Source organism: Harpegnathos saltator, unplaced genomic scaffold, assembly GCF_003227715.2.
Source record: "Harpegnathos saltator strain DR-91 unplaced genomic scaffold, Hsal_v8.6 scaffold202, whole genome shotgun sequence".
In the NCBI taxonomy this organism is placed as follows: Eukaryota; Metazoa; Arthropoda; class Insecta; order Hymenoptera; family Formicidae; genus Harpegnathos; species Harpegnathos saltator.
Window position 1 is genome coordinate 1195001 of NW_020229987.1, and position 15060 is coordinate 1210060.

The 15060-nt window shown below is 41.4% G+C and overlaps 1 protein-coding gene across 3 annotated transcripts in view; it reads left to right on the top strand.

Moving 5' to 3' along the window:
* LOC105186469 (Mitochondrial calcium uptake 3) overlaps positions 1-14618 on the top strand; it is a 27581-nt gene extending 12963 nt beyond the window's left edge. The window contains exons 2-12 of one of the 3 annotated variants that reach the window (XM_011146697.3): positions 3921-4062; positions 4193-4303; positions 6904-6951; positions 7865-7947; positions 8346-8408; positions 8739-8837; positions 9433-9561; positions 13042-13265; positions 13346-13503; positions 13695-13852; positions 14088-14618. In XM_011146697.3, coding sequence (XP_011144999.1) covers positions 3921-4062; positions 4193-4303; positions 6904-6951; positions 7865-7947; positions 8346-8408; positions 8739-8837; positions 9433-9561; positions 13042-13265; positions 13346-13503; positions 13695-13852; positions 14088-14156 — 1284 coding nt within the window. In that variant the 3' untranslated portion in view covers positions 14157-14618. The remainder of the gene's footprint in view (positions 1-3920; positions 4063-4192; positions 4304-6903; positions 6952-7864; positions 7948-8345; positions 8409-8738; positions 8838-9432; positions 9562-13041; positions 13266-13345; positions 13504-13694; positions 13853-14087) is intronic. The other 2 variants (XM_011146698.3, XM_011146699.3) reach the window with 2 other exon arrangements.
* Positions 14619-15060: the final 442 nt, after the last annotated feature.

Below are 15060 nucleotides of genomic sequence, written 5' to 3' on the forward strand. Positions count from 1 at the left end.
GGAGCAAAATTCATCGTGTTATTCCACTGTACCAATGCGAAGAAAGGAGTAGGCGACGGAGACGATGTTTCTCGAATCCTCTAACGACGAGATTAACCCTAACGGCGCTCGGTACCTCGTAAATCGCTCGTCTCGCGTATTAGGCGCGCAAAGCAGAGGAAGAATCAATCGATTTATGGTCACGCCGGAACATAAATTCGTCCCTGCGGAAACACCTTCGTCACGTAGGCCGACGGTGTCTTTTCGTCGTCGTCGTCGTTAGTGTTTTCGAACGAGCGAATCCCGCGATTTTTCCACGAAGACGAGAGGACGTATAGAACTTGCGTCACGATTTCCGATCGTGACTTCTATCTTCTCTCGATCGAGTCGTTATTCCGAGGTAATTATCCAACTTACTCGACTTCTTCGGGGCGGGATAACGACCCGCGCGCGATTCACCGGACGATTTCTGCGACGAGGCTCGCAGGATAAGCTATCGCGGTCGGCGCGAGGAAGACGCTATTACAAATGCAGGCCATTGTAGATGCCTTTTTATCGCAATGAAACGTGATTTATATGTAGGGGCAGTCTCGCGAAAGGACACCTGATCCACGCGAAAGGGTATCTGGTTACGATGGCACTTATGGAAATGCACCGAATGACAAATATAGCTTGTCGGGGAGCGCGATTTCGCGGTGGCCGCAGATATTTACAACTGCCTGTAAAAATCGCCAAAAGAAATCTGAAACCGCGTAATATACCGGGTATTTTTAGAAAATGATAAATCTCGCCGAGCGCGCGCGCGCGTGCGTGCGATTATAGACAAAGTATCGAGTTGAAGACGGCTGAGGGAAACGTCGAGGAATACGCGTAACTTCCATGGTTTATAATCCTTTCCCGACATTTTAGTGATAACCGTGTTATAAAATTCAGGAAATATCGGATTAACAGAAAAATGCTTCCTCCCCGAATCCCGAAGGTCGGGAAAATCAGCTGCTATCTGCAATCGTCGGCAACCAACGGTAAATCCGCAATTAAAGGTACGACGTTACGTTCGTGCCGTTTTCTCATCAAGGGGAACTCGATTCTAACGTCGAATAATAAATTCTTCCCCGTCAGGAATCCAATTCGCACGCACATACATACTATACCCCCGCTCGCGTGTTACCGCAACTTGGAGAAACCGCGGTCGATCTCGAAACGCTTGAATTGGCGTTTGCGCAACGGACGCTTATGGAAATACGAATGATAAGGGTGTAACCGTCGTTTAAGAGATCATCTCATACGGAAGCCCGAGTCGCGCTGCAGCGGCCAACAATGCGCCATTACTCGCGAATAAATAAAAGCCACAATCTCATGCGTGGCGAGGTAGCCACCTCTCTCGCAAGCGTAACGATAATTTAAGGCGAGGGACGAGAGGGCTCGATGGCTCCTTGGCGCATATAACGGCGATGTGTTGCCGGTGATTTGATGCTTCCTGGCTGAACGATTCAATCTGGCCGGATGAGGTCGCAAATTCACGTCGTTACGCGAGCCTCGCGAGAGCATATCGTTTGGCGCTTAACTGCGGCTTACGTGGCGATGCGTTGCGCCGACTGCGCGTACACCTAAGTAAAGGCGAATTTACGCTTCGGAACTTGATTATCGCGGACGTACGGCCCGAAGGTGTCGTCGAGCGGTGGCGAAACTTCCACCACAGTCTCTCTCGTTCGGTCTCGCGCCTGGGATTTCCATCTCGGTAAAAAAGCACAACGATACGGCGTCACGCAACTGTAATAATACCCGCACGGTGTAATTTCCGTCCTACAACAAAAGCACTTTCTATTATATTATATCCTCGCGCAGGGAGATAGCGTCGATGCAGCCAGAGGACATTATTTATATACCCAAATGAGAATCGCGCGCGCGCGCGCGGCGCGGTAATTAAATGGAATGGAGCTCACTCAGTCGTGACGAGCCGCGTAAATTCGCCTTAAGCGGACAGAACTCGCGGCAAGGAAGATTCCTGCCGACAAAGTGGGCGTGCGGGCGCCCACGACGACGACGAGGAGCCAACAAAAAGGCGTCGGGAAGCGGAAATTCGAGAAGCTCCGCCAGCGGCCTATTCTCTCTCTCTCGTTCTCTCTCGCTCGTTTACTCGCTCGCTCACTCGCTCTTCGTCTTCCTCTTCACTTTCCACCCCTGAGGTATTCTTAATCGTTTATTAAAACAAGAACGAAAGCGCCGAGCGCGAACGGCAGCCGTGGAAGCTCACTTGTAATTTAATCTCTCTTTAAATTACAGACAGTGTGTGTGTGTGTGTGTGTGTGTGTGTGTGTGTGAGGATGCGCGCCGGCGACACACCGCCGCGCAGCGCAACGGTGCGACTCGAATTGCACCGCTCGACGAATGCACGCGTGCAGTCGGATCGCTTTGTTTCGCAGCTCGCAATTTTCGCGCACGTTCTCTCTTTCTCTCATTTCTCATCCGCGTCCTTCCGCCCGGCCCATTCCGCAGCGTCACACCGCGCTACCATTGGCTGATTTCCATTGATTTAGCACCGCACGCGGTTCCTTTAATCTTCACGTAGGATGCGCGAGCGCCGCTCGATCGTGAGTATTCAAATGCGCTGGATATTCGAAGAGGCATGATTCGTGGGCAAATAATTATTGTTTATCGCGGAATCACGTCGAGCCGGAAAGATCGTGCGCGATTAAGGAGACTTTGGGGCGTACGGAGAGTGATAAGCGCGCGCGGCGGCATGCCTCGTTCGAATTAAATTAAGCGGAAAGAAAACTCGTACGCGCGCTAAATCACTGCGGCTCACCGGTTGAATGTAAATTACTATCGACCGATTACCATCGACTCGAGCGCTCTCGTAACGTGCAACGTGACGTTCAGAGCCGAGACGTAAAGTCACGACGCGGTATGCATCGTGTATCTCGTCTCGCGACGTTCGTAACATCCCCTTAACACTTAATATACACAGTCTGTCCCAGATCCAATGAGACTGGTCTAAAAAAATACAAAGCGTTTATTATTTTGATTTTTTATTCTTGTTTATTCAAAATAGTCTCCTTCTGAGTCAATACAGCGCTGGAAACGTTCAACAAATTTTTCGAAACATTTTTTATACTCATCGGCTGGAATGGCCTTTAGTATGGCGGTATCGAAGTCTTTTGGATGACCGGGATGGTATCGAAACGATCTCCTTTCATCGCCAATTTCAGAGAAAGACAATTTATGAGAAAGAGAGAGAGAGACCAGTACGGCGATTCGCAAAGATAAATTCGTAAAAAAAGAAAAAAAGAAACGATAAACTAATAATAAATAAATGTGTTCGGACAAAAAGATTATACGCGCTATTTCGCACGTCGGGCAAAGTATAAAGATCAATTTCTGTCCATTTCTCATTCATTTCGTCCGGTAAATTTCCGCGGAATGGTCCAGTCAACAACACGCGTATAGATCAAGCGAGCGTGATGAAATTCAACGTGGTGAAAATGGTATGACCACCACTGCTGTAACAAGTAACTGCAATGTCGGCCCGCTCGTCGAAATAAAGAGAGACGGCGGCGCGATACGAGTATAAACCGCGAATAATGTCGGCGTAGATTTATGCGTTCGAATTTTTCATCCTCTAACGCGGCGCGTGCAGCGCGTACACGCGCGCCCGGGAGAAATTCGCGTGCGCTATCACGCTCGCTGACGCGTTGATTGATAAAGGGCATAAAGCGTCTGCGTTCCTTTTTCAATGCCTTATCGGGCAAGTTATGTAACGAGACTTCTCTCCGTCACGAGATGCGCGAAAGTGTAATAATTCACACGCGAGCACCACCACGCCGCGCCGACGAGGCAGTTTCCGCATTTGCGCGTATTTCAAATATTTTATTATTATCGTCTGTACTATATCGTCGATAATGTTGCGGGTTTCTCATTAAAAGCACCGTTCGTTTTTGCAGAGGGAGGATGATTTGCATAAAGCGGTGAAGCTGACGACGAGGGAGCGAAGGTTCATAAAGTTCGCATCAGTGAGATATGATGGCCAGCTCTACATGACCCCGCAGGACTTTCTCGACAGCGTCATTGATTCCGAACCTCGACGTGCGTAATGTACTGCTCCTCACGAGGAATTTTCTCTGAGCAATCTAAAGCGACTAAAAATCAGAATCACTGCATTTCGATCGACACGTCATGACACACGGGGTCTAAATATTTTCAATGATATTTCCAGCGAGACTGAAGAGGCGCGTGCTGTCCGACCTGGAGCTCGAAGTCATGCGAAACTCTAATCCTTCGCTGCGCCATGGAAGCACGCACATGTTCCGAAATTTACGAGATAGAGGCAAGCAAACGCTTTTGCAGAACTACTTTTACAGAAAGAATGAAGCAAATTTTTTTCCATCTCATTTCCCATGTATCAAAGATTTCTCTCTTCGTTTCTCTCTCTCTCTCTCTCTCTCTCTCTCTCTCTCTACCTCTTTATGTCCTTATCGCAAAATATTTATTATTGTATAATAATATTTATATTAATATTATCGCGAAATGAGACTTGGAGCCAAACGTCTGACGAAAATTCGTGGCTTCGACGCGTCGTTCTCGACACTCGGAAAGAAATATGAGCGAGAGGCGGGCAATATTTCATGTCGTCGCCGCGTTTAGAAGAACATCGCTTTGTACTCGCGCTCAACCTCAACAAAGCGACGTTACTCGCGGGTGAGACAAGACCGCCGTGAGACGCCGATCACGACCAAATTCACGACTGCGGGCTTCGGTAAATGTACACGCCGAGACGGAATTAGTGGCCGCCGCTCGGAGCTTTCTACCGAAATATGCGATTCGACAAGAGAAACGGCGAGACGCGCGATAATACGCGCGCCGACGACGATAACGCGGCGGCTATCGATCCGCGATCGAGCGCAACCTGTACTTACGGCGCATACTTATTCGACACGAATTCCCGCCACCCACGCGCAACATTCGCCGTCGCGACAGGATCGTGTCATTAGTTTAATGGTGCTTGCACTTCGGCGCGTTTCTTCCTGGCTTTTTACGCGTGCACCGCACGTTTGTCGCGCTAATGGAAATGCAAATAATCAACGGACGGGCGGAGGGCCGATGAGAGGGGAATGAGAGAGGGACCGAGCAATTTCACACCTCTCTTTAATAATAACGAGTTTCTTCTCCCAGTCGCGGGATCTTTCTCCTTTTTCGTCTCTCTCTCTCTCTCTCTCTCTCTCTCTCTCTCTCTCTCTCTCTCTCTCTCCCCCCCTCTCTCTCTCTCTCCCCCTCTCTCTCTCTCTCCCTCTCCCTCTCTCTCTCTCTCTCTGTTTCTTCCGCCTCGTGTGCGTGCGCGCCAGAGTTCCACGAGCGGATAAACGAGTCCGAGGACCGCTTTTAAGGACACTTTCGGTGCACGGTAGGCCGTTACAATTAAGGACGCCTCGGGAAGATTGCGCGAGAGCTATCAGCAGCGAGCTACCACGCGGGAACGGCTTCGGTCTCGTCGTCGCGTTAGCGATACATCGGAGCAGCCGTTAGTCATTCGGTTGGTCGCAACCGTAATGTCTAGGCTTTAGCGGCACTTCCTTATTGTGCCGACAACACGAGCTACTTTCCGCGACGTTACGATAGTTATTTGCCTCTCCCCTCCCTCCTCCCTGGCGAAACCGCTCCGGGACAAACGTTGTCGGGGGGATATCGCGCTTTGCCTTTACACGCTGCGAATGCTGCAAATCACAGCTTACTAAATGTTTCGGGTTAAGCGGATCATACCGGAAATGTTATTTCTGTCTATGGACAACGGCTGTTGGAGCTAACGCTACCGCGTTAGCGTAAACGAGGTACATTAAAATAAATTGAATTGGAAACTTTTTAAACACCGTTGAAATCCTGAAAATCGGCATTTGCGGTATTGTACGATGCGAAGGAGTTTAAGCACGATTCTACGTCGAATTATATAACTTGAGCATTTGTAATACAATAACATTTTACACGCTTCGTTACTGGCTTAACCGGGTTAGTAATGGATTCTCGGGGAACAAAGTTAAACGGCGACGGGATTGATAGAAATATATACCATACATAAAATATTATATATATTTCACGACTGGATTGACTTTGTCGGCTACTTTTTTCTTTGCTTTCTTTTAGCTTCCTCGGCTTTCCTCGCTCTCGGAAATGTGAGGGAATATTATAGAATAGCTACGATTCGTAAAGTAGTCCTTTTGTTACGTACGAGCTGAAAATGCCGCCGCAAGAGGGTACATTTAAGATCAGAATTTAGGTGCGTCCGCGGGTCTTCGCTTTTGCCATTAAATTCCAAGTTATTGATCCTTCCCGTAGGCGATAGCATTCTCAAAAAATACCTGGAGCCACGTGAGGCGTGTCTAACGCGTGTCCGACGCTACTCCGAGACACATCGTAAACACCCGTTTAGTGCGTACTCGTATAGATCGCGTTATGCTCAAGTGCGGATTAACGGGAAAATTAAGAGTGAATTCGACGAAATCACGAGACTTTACGAGACATAAAGACAGGCATAATTGCGTGATGTATATAACGATCTGTCTAAATTTTTATAGTACCTTGTCCTATTAGACAGAGCGTAGAAAGCATTTTGTCGACCGGTCAAACGTGAAACTTGAATATAATCGCGGTCTGGATACAAAATGTACGCTACTTGACTAGAAGAGATTTGCATTATACCGTATTTTGCAATCGCGCACTTGACTCTCATGTAAAGTACAGAATTATTGTGGACATGATAGTGCAAACTTAAAATTAAATTAGCATAATTTCAATGAATATTAAAATAAAGTTAATCAATTTCCACCCGTCGCACCCGATTTTTTTATTTAGCAAGTATTACTGCATGATTAATTTCTTTTCTGATAAAATATTATTTTTCTGGAATCTATTAAATCATATTTTTTCTCCTTTCAGGAATAATTTCCTACACGGAGTACTTGTTTCTACTATCTATCCTGACAAGTAAGTTTCTCACTCTCTCGCCGGTGTCTTTGGATATATTTACCGGAAAAATTATGACATAAACGTAAAAAACGCCTAAATGAAGTGACGCCACGGTCACTCTCTTCGGTACAAACTATATGTTGTCGGAGAAAAATCAAGCAATAAGATGTTACGTTCGTCTTGTTCACGTGAAAGCAATGGCCGTTATCCGCTTGCTCGGGAAGCGTATTACGCGCAAAGCGTTCAATTTATTTGATGTGTCCGGCGCAAATTATTATGTGACAATTTTAATGGCACGCGGAACGTACGTATTAAATGCGTCGTACTTTTACACTAATGCGTCCGCGTACAGCATTATTCAGAATTTACGTCAAGTCTACAGGGCGTTCTCAGAATTTACGTCGAGTCTATAGAATGCTTTGCCACGTATTTTCTTTTATCCAGAAAAAATTTAATAAGATATTTATGTCTGATATATGTTTTCTTATGATCCCACAATAATTAATTTTGCATATCTTTATGAGAGATTAAAATGTCCTCACGTAAAGATTCTATTAAAATGAAGTGTATTTGCAATTGAAGGAAGAAGACAGTTCTGTTAATTATACCTATCGCAAAGTCTCAATCATGCGTAGAGATTTTTAACCTATTCCGTATCGATATCTTTTGTGCTTGTTTTAAGAAATTTTCCCTTCATATTTTAATCTACTAGAATCCGTACAAAAAGGTCAATGCGGCGTATTTGGAACACCCTTTATACGCGTGCTCGTACGTTTCGTGTACAAAAACAAAGTTGAGGTTTGAACCATCATTTGTCTCCATCAGTTTTAAGAATCATCCGTGGCGAAAAATGCTCCGAAAAATGCGTTAATGTCGAGCATCTAAATGCAATGCCGCTGGAAATTCACGAGAATAATCAATTCCGTTGCAGAGCCAAAAACTGGTTTCCAAATCGCCTTCAATATGTTCGACACCGACGGGAACGAGCGAGTCGACAAAACTGAGTTTCTCGTGGTAAGATCATCGCGAAATGCATGCGCGTGTTTTCGCGATTGCAGTGATTGCAGATGCATGTAGAATCACAGCCATTAATAAAAATCGGTTAGTTATCTTATTATTTCGCGTATTTGCTTTTTCTTTGCATTAGGCGACAGGACGGTGTATTATTAAAGAGAATTATTAAACGAACAATTAATGCTCTGATTGATCCTTCTCGATAACACAAGATGCAAGATGGGATGTCGCCGTAACGGAACGTTCCCCCAAATGAGTTCTAGTTTCTAACACGAACCAGTCGGAGCATTCGTGGACCTACTAGCGAGGATGAATTCTGACCAGATCTTTACACACTCTCTGAAAACTCTTTACACTAACTAGCGATTAGCATGAAATAGTCTTTATCGTTCTCGCAGATTCGTCGTTTACTCGGCGGCAGCCTGAAGCAACGGGATCTCGACGAGCTGACGAGACGTGCAGTGAGTTTTCAGAAAATCTATCATCTATCAGGGTGATGTTAGAAATTAATTGGCCGATCGAATGTTCAAAACATCAATCTTGTCGGTCACTACGCCGTATTCGGCTAAACGAGATCGACTAATGACTCTGTAATCTGTTATTGTGTTCAGCCACAATGTGCGTGAGCTGCGTTTTTTGAATTATTTCCAATAGCGAAGATATTTCTTGTTATAATTGCGTTTCTAACATTTTCATCTGTCTGATTTTATAACTGTGGATATGTGACGTAAACGTTTATCTTCCTCAAGCTAATTCTTCTCTATTTCTTTATTTTTTTCTCGAAAAATCAGTTACGTTCCATAATTGCTCCGAGCGAAGACATTCTAGACAAACCAAAGCTTCGTGAAGCTCGTCCAGTTAAGACAAATGAAATCATCTCGAATTCTTACGTAAGTCTATATATATATACATATACGTACATGGATCGTAAATCGACATATCTATTGTGTCTAATGTGTAACAGGTCTCATTCATGAAAGCAGTATTATAAAACCGAAAGCTGATGAGCGATACTACAGAACTAACAGCAGGAACACTTTGCAGCATCGTAACCGCTTGTTAATCTATTTGACAAACAATTGCGTTAACTTTATAAATCACGCTGCCAGCAATATATCTTCTCTGTGTGGATGTGCACTCGTATATCAATGAGAATTAAGTGTCAACTGCCTTTCATCACAGTCTATCTTAAGTTTGCCTACATCGACGCTCGCACGCAATAATACGCAATTAATATGCAGCTTGCCGGTTCCGTCGAAAATTATCCTACCCCCATTATATTAATATACTGATAATCGCTGCACTAACACTATTCGCCACTTATTTCAGATGCATTAACGCTGGGCGCTGAATCATTGCCGTCATTTTCCCTTTATGTAACGTGTAACTTCGACACGTGTGTCAGTTCGTAAAAGATTTATTGAAGCAACATCGTCGATCGGTCGCGATAACAGTCGTTCTCTCACGTCTTCATCTTTGATACAGATGGAGAAAGTGTTTAGTCACGCGTGGAGGGGCCGCCATGGGTATGAGACCAAAGAGGAATTGGAACAACTGCAGGAACGTCAGAAAACACCGGAAGAGATTCAAGGCCAATTCATCGACGATGATCAGGTGCGAAGTCTATTACTTTAATATTATTTTCTTGTCTGAAGAAACGACCGATAACAATAAATTGTAGGATAAGCATGAAACACTGACACAATTTTCACTGACAAACTGTTGAGACTTGACAAACAGAACCAATATTAGATGTTTCTTTGTTGATGAAGATTTTACCCAATATGAAAATGATGACTACATAATAAAATTAAGAAAGGAAATGAGAAAGTAAGGTAAGGTTTCCAACACATATAATCTTCTACTACTTATTTGTACTGACATGTCTTAAAAATATACATACATCCGTATACTATTTTTCAACATCGATTCAACAGCGATCTATACTTCTAAATAAGATCTATAAACAATTCTGTTGTATAAAAGCTTCATTGTTGATGTACAAAACTGCGTTATTGATAAATATATATTTCCGACCAATATAAGCAGCCGCACGAATTTAGATGCTGGTCGAAATCTTGGAGTTGATGAAAGAATGAAGATCCACCGAGTATAAGTTAGTGAAATATGTGCAATGAGTTATTAATAGGTAGAATCCAAATAAATAATATATACGTAAACTACATTCATTAGACACCACATGTTATGCAGATAGAAGCAATGAAACGTGCGATGATATACGACAAGTCCAGAACTGACAGGTTCAGAGTTACCGAATATAAACAAATAAAATATGAGTGACGAGGTTTTAATCGAGACCGAAAATAACCAAGAACCTCGTAAACCGCGTCGACGTGCGGCTCCTCATTGCGGAGAAATTGAAGATAGACTGAGAACGATCCATGCGAAAATGCTGGCTCACCGGGTATAAGATAATTAATTATTCGCATTAAGACATTAATCTAGATTCGAAATAAGGATGTTTCATGAAAATCGTATCTGCTGCGATTACGCATTTTGGAATTAGAGGCCATGAAAGATTAAAAAGTGACAAGTGCGAAAATAATGGATCATAAAATATTAATTAACGAAATATGTTTGATAAGGTTTTAATATAGACCTAAAATAATCAAGATCCTCCGCGACGACGTACAACTATTCGTTATAAAAAAATTGAAACCGATATGTCGAGATCGATCGATGCGAAAATGATGGATCATAAAATAATTAATTATTTGCAAAAAGACATTAATCTAAGTTCGAAATAAATATGATCCGTGAAAACCCTCATCGCGATTACACGTTTTAAAGATAGAGGCCACAACAGATCGAAAAGTGACAAGTGCAAAAATTACGGGTTATGAAATATTAATTAACGAAGTTGACGAGTAATAAAGTTTTAATCTAAACTCAAAATATTTAAGCACTGTACAAACCGCGTCGACATAATGTTACAGAGATAGAAGCTACGGAATGTTGAGATCGATCGGTGCAGAAATGGTGTCGGTGAAGTAAGCACGTTTTAAAAATTATTAAAAAACAATGTTAGTTCCAGTAGCATTTTTCTCAGTTCTATAGTTCCTGATAAAAATAAAAAAATGTTCCGTATCTCTTAATATGAAAAAATCAAAATTGAGAAAATGTACTAACTTCATGTTCCAGCACGACACAGTCTCCTCTAAAACACAAAAAGCCGCTTTTTGATGAGAGTTCCCATTAGTTCTAGGCTAGTTCTATAACTATGAAGCAGTTCAGAACAAAACCCCGACAATTAACAATTCTGTACAATTTTCAATATTGGCGGCCAGCACGACACTCGGCGAAAACATGTCGCGCCGTCGACTTCTTGTACTTCTAACGGTAGTTTTAGCTTGTTCTACTCGAGTTCTATATAATTCAAACATTTTCCAATCATTGTTCCGCCGTATAACTATTTTTAAATTAATTTTAACTTTTGGCGCCAGCACGACACTCGGTGAAAACATGTTGCCAATGATTAAAATTAATACTAAAAAAATAGTTATACGGCGGAACAATAACTGAAAATGGTTGAATTGTATGAAACTCGAGTATAACAAGCTAGAACTACCGTCAGAAGTGCAGTCGACAGCGCGACATATTTTCGCCGAGTGTCGTGCTGGCGTCAAAAGTTAAAATTAATTTAAAAATACGACGAGTTATACGACGGAACAATGAGTGAAAATGATTGAATTATATAGAACTCGAGTAGAACAAGCTAGAACTACCGTCAGAAATATAAGAAGTCGACAGCGCGACATATTTTCGCCGAGTGTGTCGTACTGACCGCCAATATTGAAAATAGAATTGTTAATTATTGGAGTTTTGTTCTGAACTGCCTCATAGTTATAGAACTAGCTTAGAACTCTAATCAAAAAGCATATTATTCACCGGCTTCTTGTACTTTAGAGACTGCACTTTAGAGGAGATTGTATCGTGTTAAAACGTGAAGTTGGCACATTTTTTCAATTTCGATTTTTTGATATTAAGAATATGGAACTTTTTTTTATCTTTATCAGGAACTACAGAACTATAAAAGATGCTACTGGAACTAACGGTGTTTCTTAAAACGTCGTGCCAACTTCGCAGACACGCAGAAATGTCATGTATCATGCGGGTATAATTTGTCGAGATATCTCTAAAATAAGTACATAATTTTAATAAAAATGCAACATGATGATTTTACTTGTAATCCGGCATCCTTTAATCGAGTTACGATATTCGGAAAGCAAATGTAAACGACGGCGTGGTCCGAGGAGCAAACGTGTTGTGCCTTCTAGCTTCCGCTATAAGTTAAAAGGGAACAGGAGACCCTGACCTAGATCAAACGAGCGATAAGGGGCATCCGCGTGCGGTTCGGTCATATGGTCACATCGTCGCTTCTAGGAACCGTAGAAACTTCAGAGAGGACTCTTCGGAAAGCTGATATTTTTGTGAATCTGAACAATACACAGTCGTTTTTTGCCGTTAAGTATTGATCAATAAAATAGCATGCAAAATTGGCATTACTAATAAGTTGCAATGAACTTGGCGTCTCGATTCAAATTTGTTTTTTCCGCTTTTATGGGCGGAACTATTTGTTTAACTGCTTACGAGAACTCTAGAGCCTTTAAAAAAAGAGGACGTCTCTCAATGGTTTATGAGTTTCTACAAGGTGAGACCTCAGCTTCACACGCACAAGAAATCCGTGAATCAAAATTTTATCGATAAAAGATGAAAACCCATTCACGTAGTTACTTTTGTACTTCATGCTTGACATCATGTGATTGGAATCGTGTGCTTTCCAAGAATGAAAAATACCTTCGTAGAGTACGCGATTCCAATCAGTTAATGATGTCAAACATGAACTGCAAAAGTGACTGCGTGAACAGGTTCTCACCTTTTACTGATAAGGTTTTGATCAATGAATTTCTCATCTAGATCAATGACCTCAACACTGATAATATTTTTCATATATTTAAAGATATCAGTACATACAAGTAGTGAAAAAATTATATGAGTTTAAGTTTAAGAGCAATCTTATTTTCTGACTTTCTTTCATACGTTATTTAATATTTTATCTTATATATGATGCAGGGCTTACAACGACGTCATGCTGTGGACACAACCTTAATGATACATTTCTTCGGCAGAGATGGTACTAACGAGTTGAGATACGAAGATTTCAAACGCTTCATGGAGAACTTACAACACGAAATATTGGAGTTGGAATTTCACGAATTCAGCAAGGGGCATGACACGATCAACGAATTGGACTTTGCTAAAATTTTGTTGAGATACACGTACCTCGAGCCTGACGAGTAAGTTGAGTAGTTGAAAATTTGTATTGTAAATTTTGTGAATATATCCGTTATTAAACATCTAATCATTGTGTATACAGATACGATAAATACTTAGACAGAATGATGGACCGAGCGGAATTGAATATTGGCATCACATTCGAGGAGTTTCGTCGCTTCTATCAATTTCTGAACAATCTGGATGATTTTTCTATAGCAATGCGAATGTATACGTTGGCCGACCACCCTATATCTAAAGGTGAAAATTAATTTAAGATCTTTAATCAGAACTTCTAATTTGTAAATATTCCACATAAGTGTCACAGACACAACAGTGTAATTTTAATTTCTTGACAGCGTACGCGATGTATTTTCATTTTTAAGCGGACGTTTTTCTAATACATTCTCTCGTATATTGAAGGTAATTAATTAACTTTTTTCTACTTCCAGACGAGTTTCAACGAGCTGTGAAAATATGTACGGGAACGGTGCTCTCGACGCACATAATCGATACGGTCTTCGCATTGTTCGATGAAGATGGAGACGGCCAACTTTCTTACAAGGAATTCATCGCAATCATGAAGGATCGATTGCACAGAGGGTTCAAAGTAAGACATATGCATTCATATAGATATCTTTCAGAAAAGGACCTACGTACAAAGAGAAATTTAACGACGCCTACGAGCTACTCACTATACGACTGAATGTGAACCTGTATGAATAGTTGCCATCTTTCAGGTTTGCAGCACTAGACGCCACAGTGCTCTCGAGCAATTTACAAGAAATGTTTACGCTGAAAATGTTATAACTATTGACCGACACAACATTTTATTTCTTTTCCAGTCTCAACAACGCAATGAAGGATGGGAAGCATTCAAGTTCTGCGTAAAACAAGAAATGAAAGCACCTTGAAGAAACAATCACCATATAAAGAAACGGGAGAACAAAGAAGATACTTACTAAATCCTACAGCTCCTATAATTGTGATAATATCGAAAATCGTTTGATCGTATTTTAATTTATCGTTTTCCTACTCGTATTTATTTATATGATTCCAATATGTACAAGTACTTTTTACCTAGTATATATAATCAAATCTATAAAAACAGAATACTAATGCAGTGCCGTTCAAATAATCACAATGTGTACATAAGAAAATAATTCTTGACTTAGAAGTGGACTTTATTCGTTTTGCACAAGAAATTCGATCATACAGAATAATCACACATTTTCTCAATAGATTAAAAAAAGATAAGATCAAAAAAAGATTATCTGCTTTTCTTTGAGAGATTTTTCTGAGATTTGTTAATATAGAAGAAATATTATCACTTGAGAAAACTTGAAAATGAAATAAAATAATAAGTTTCTATATAACAAGTTTACATATTGTTTTCCTCTCAGATATTAAAGTAGTAATTATTTATCAGTTGGCTCTTAATATTCGTAATTTAAGATAAAGACTTCTAGAATATTTTGTCTACATATTGTTGCTAAAATTAAATCACTTTAAAATAATATAACCTGAATATCTAAAATTATGATACGAAAGTAAACTTAATAAACAAGAACTTGTTGCGAGAAATTAACGCAGACGGTCTTGAGACTCTCAGTGAAACATTGTACGAAAGTCACTGAGGACAATTCTGTTATTTATTTTTTGATAAACGTCTTTTCCACCAAATTCACAGAACCCATGAGCTACGACGAGATCGTATGAGCAAACTCGAGGTACTTGTATATAGATGTAATTATATCGTAGAGATAAAACTGGTTGACATCGTGTGTCGTGTTCTTACTCTCAAGTCACGAAATACGG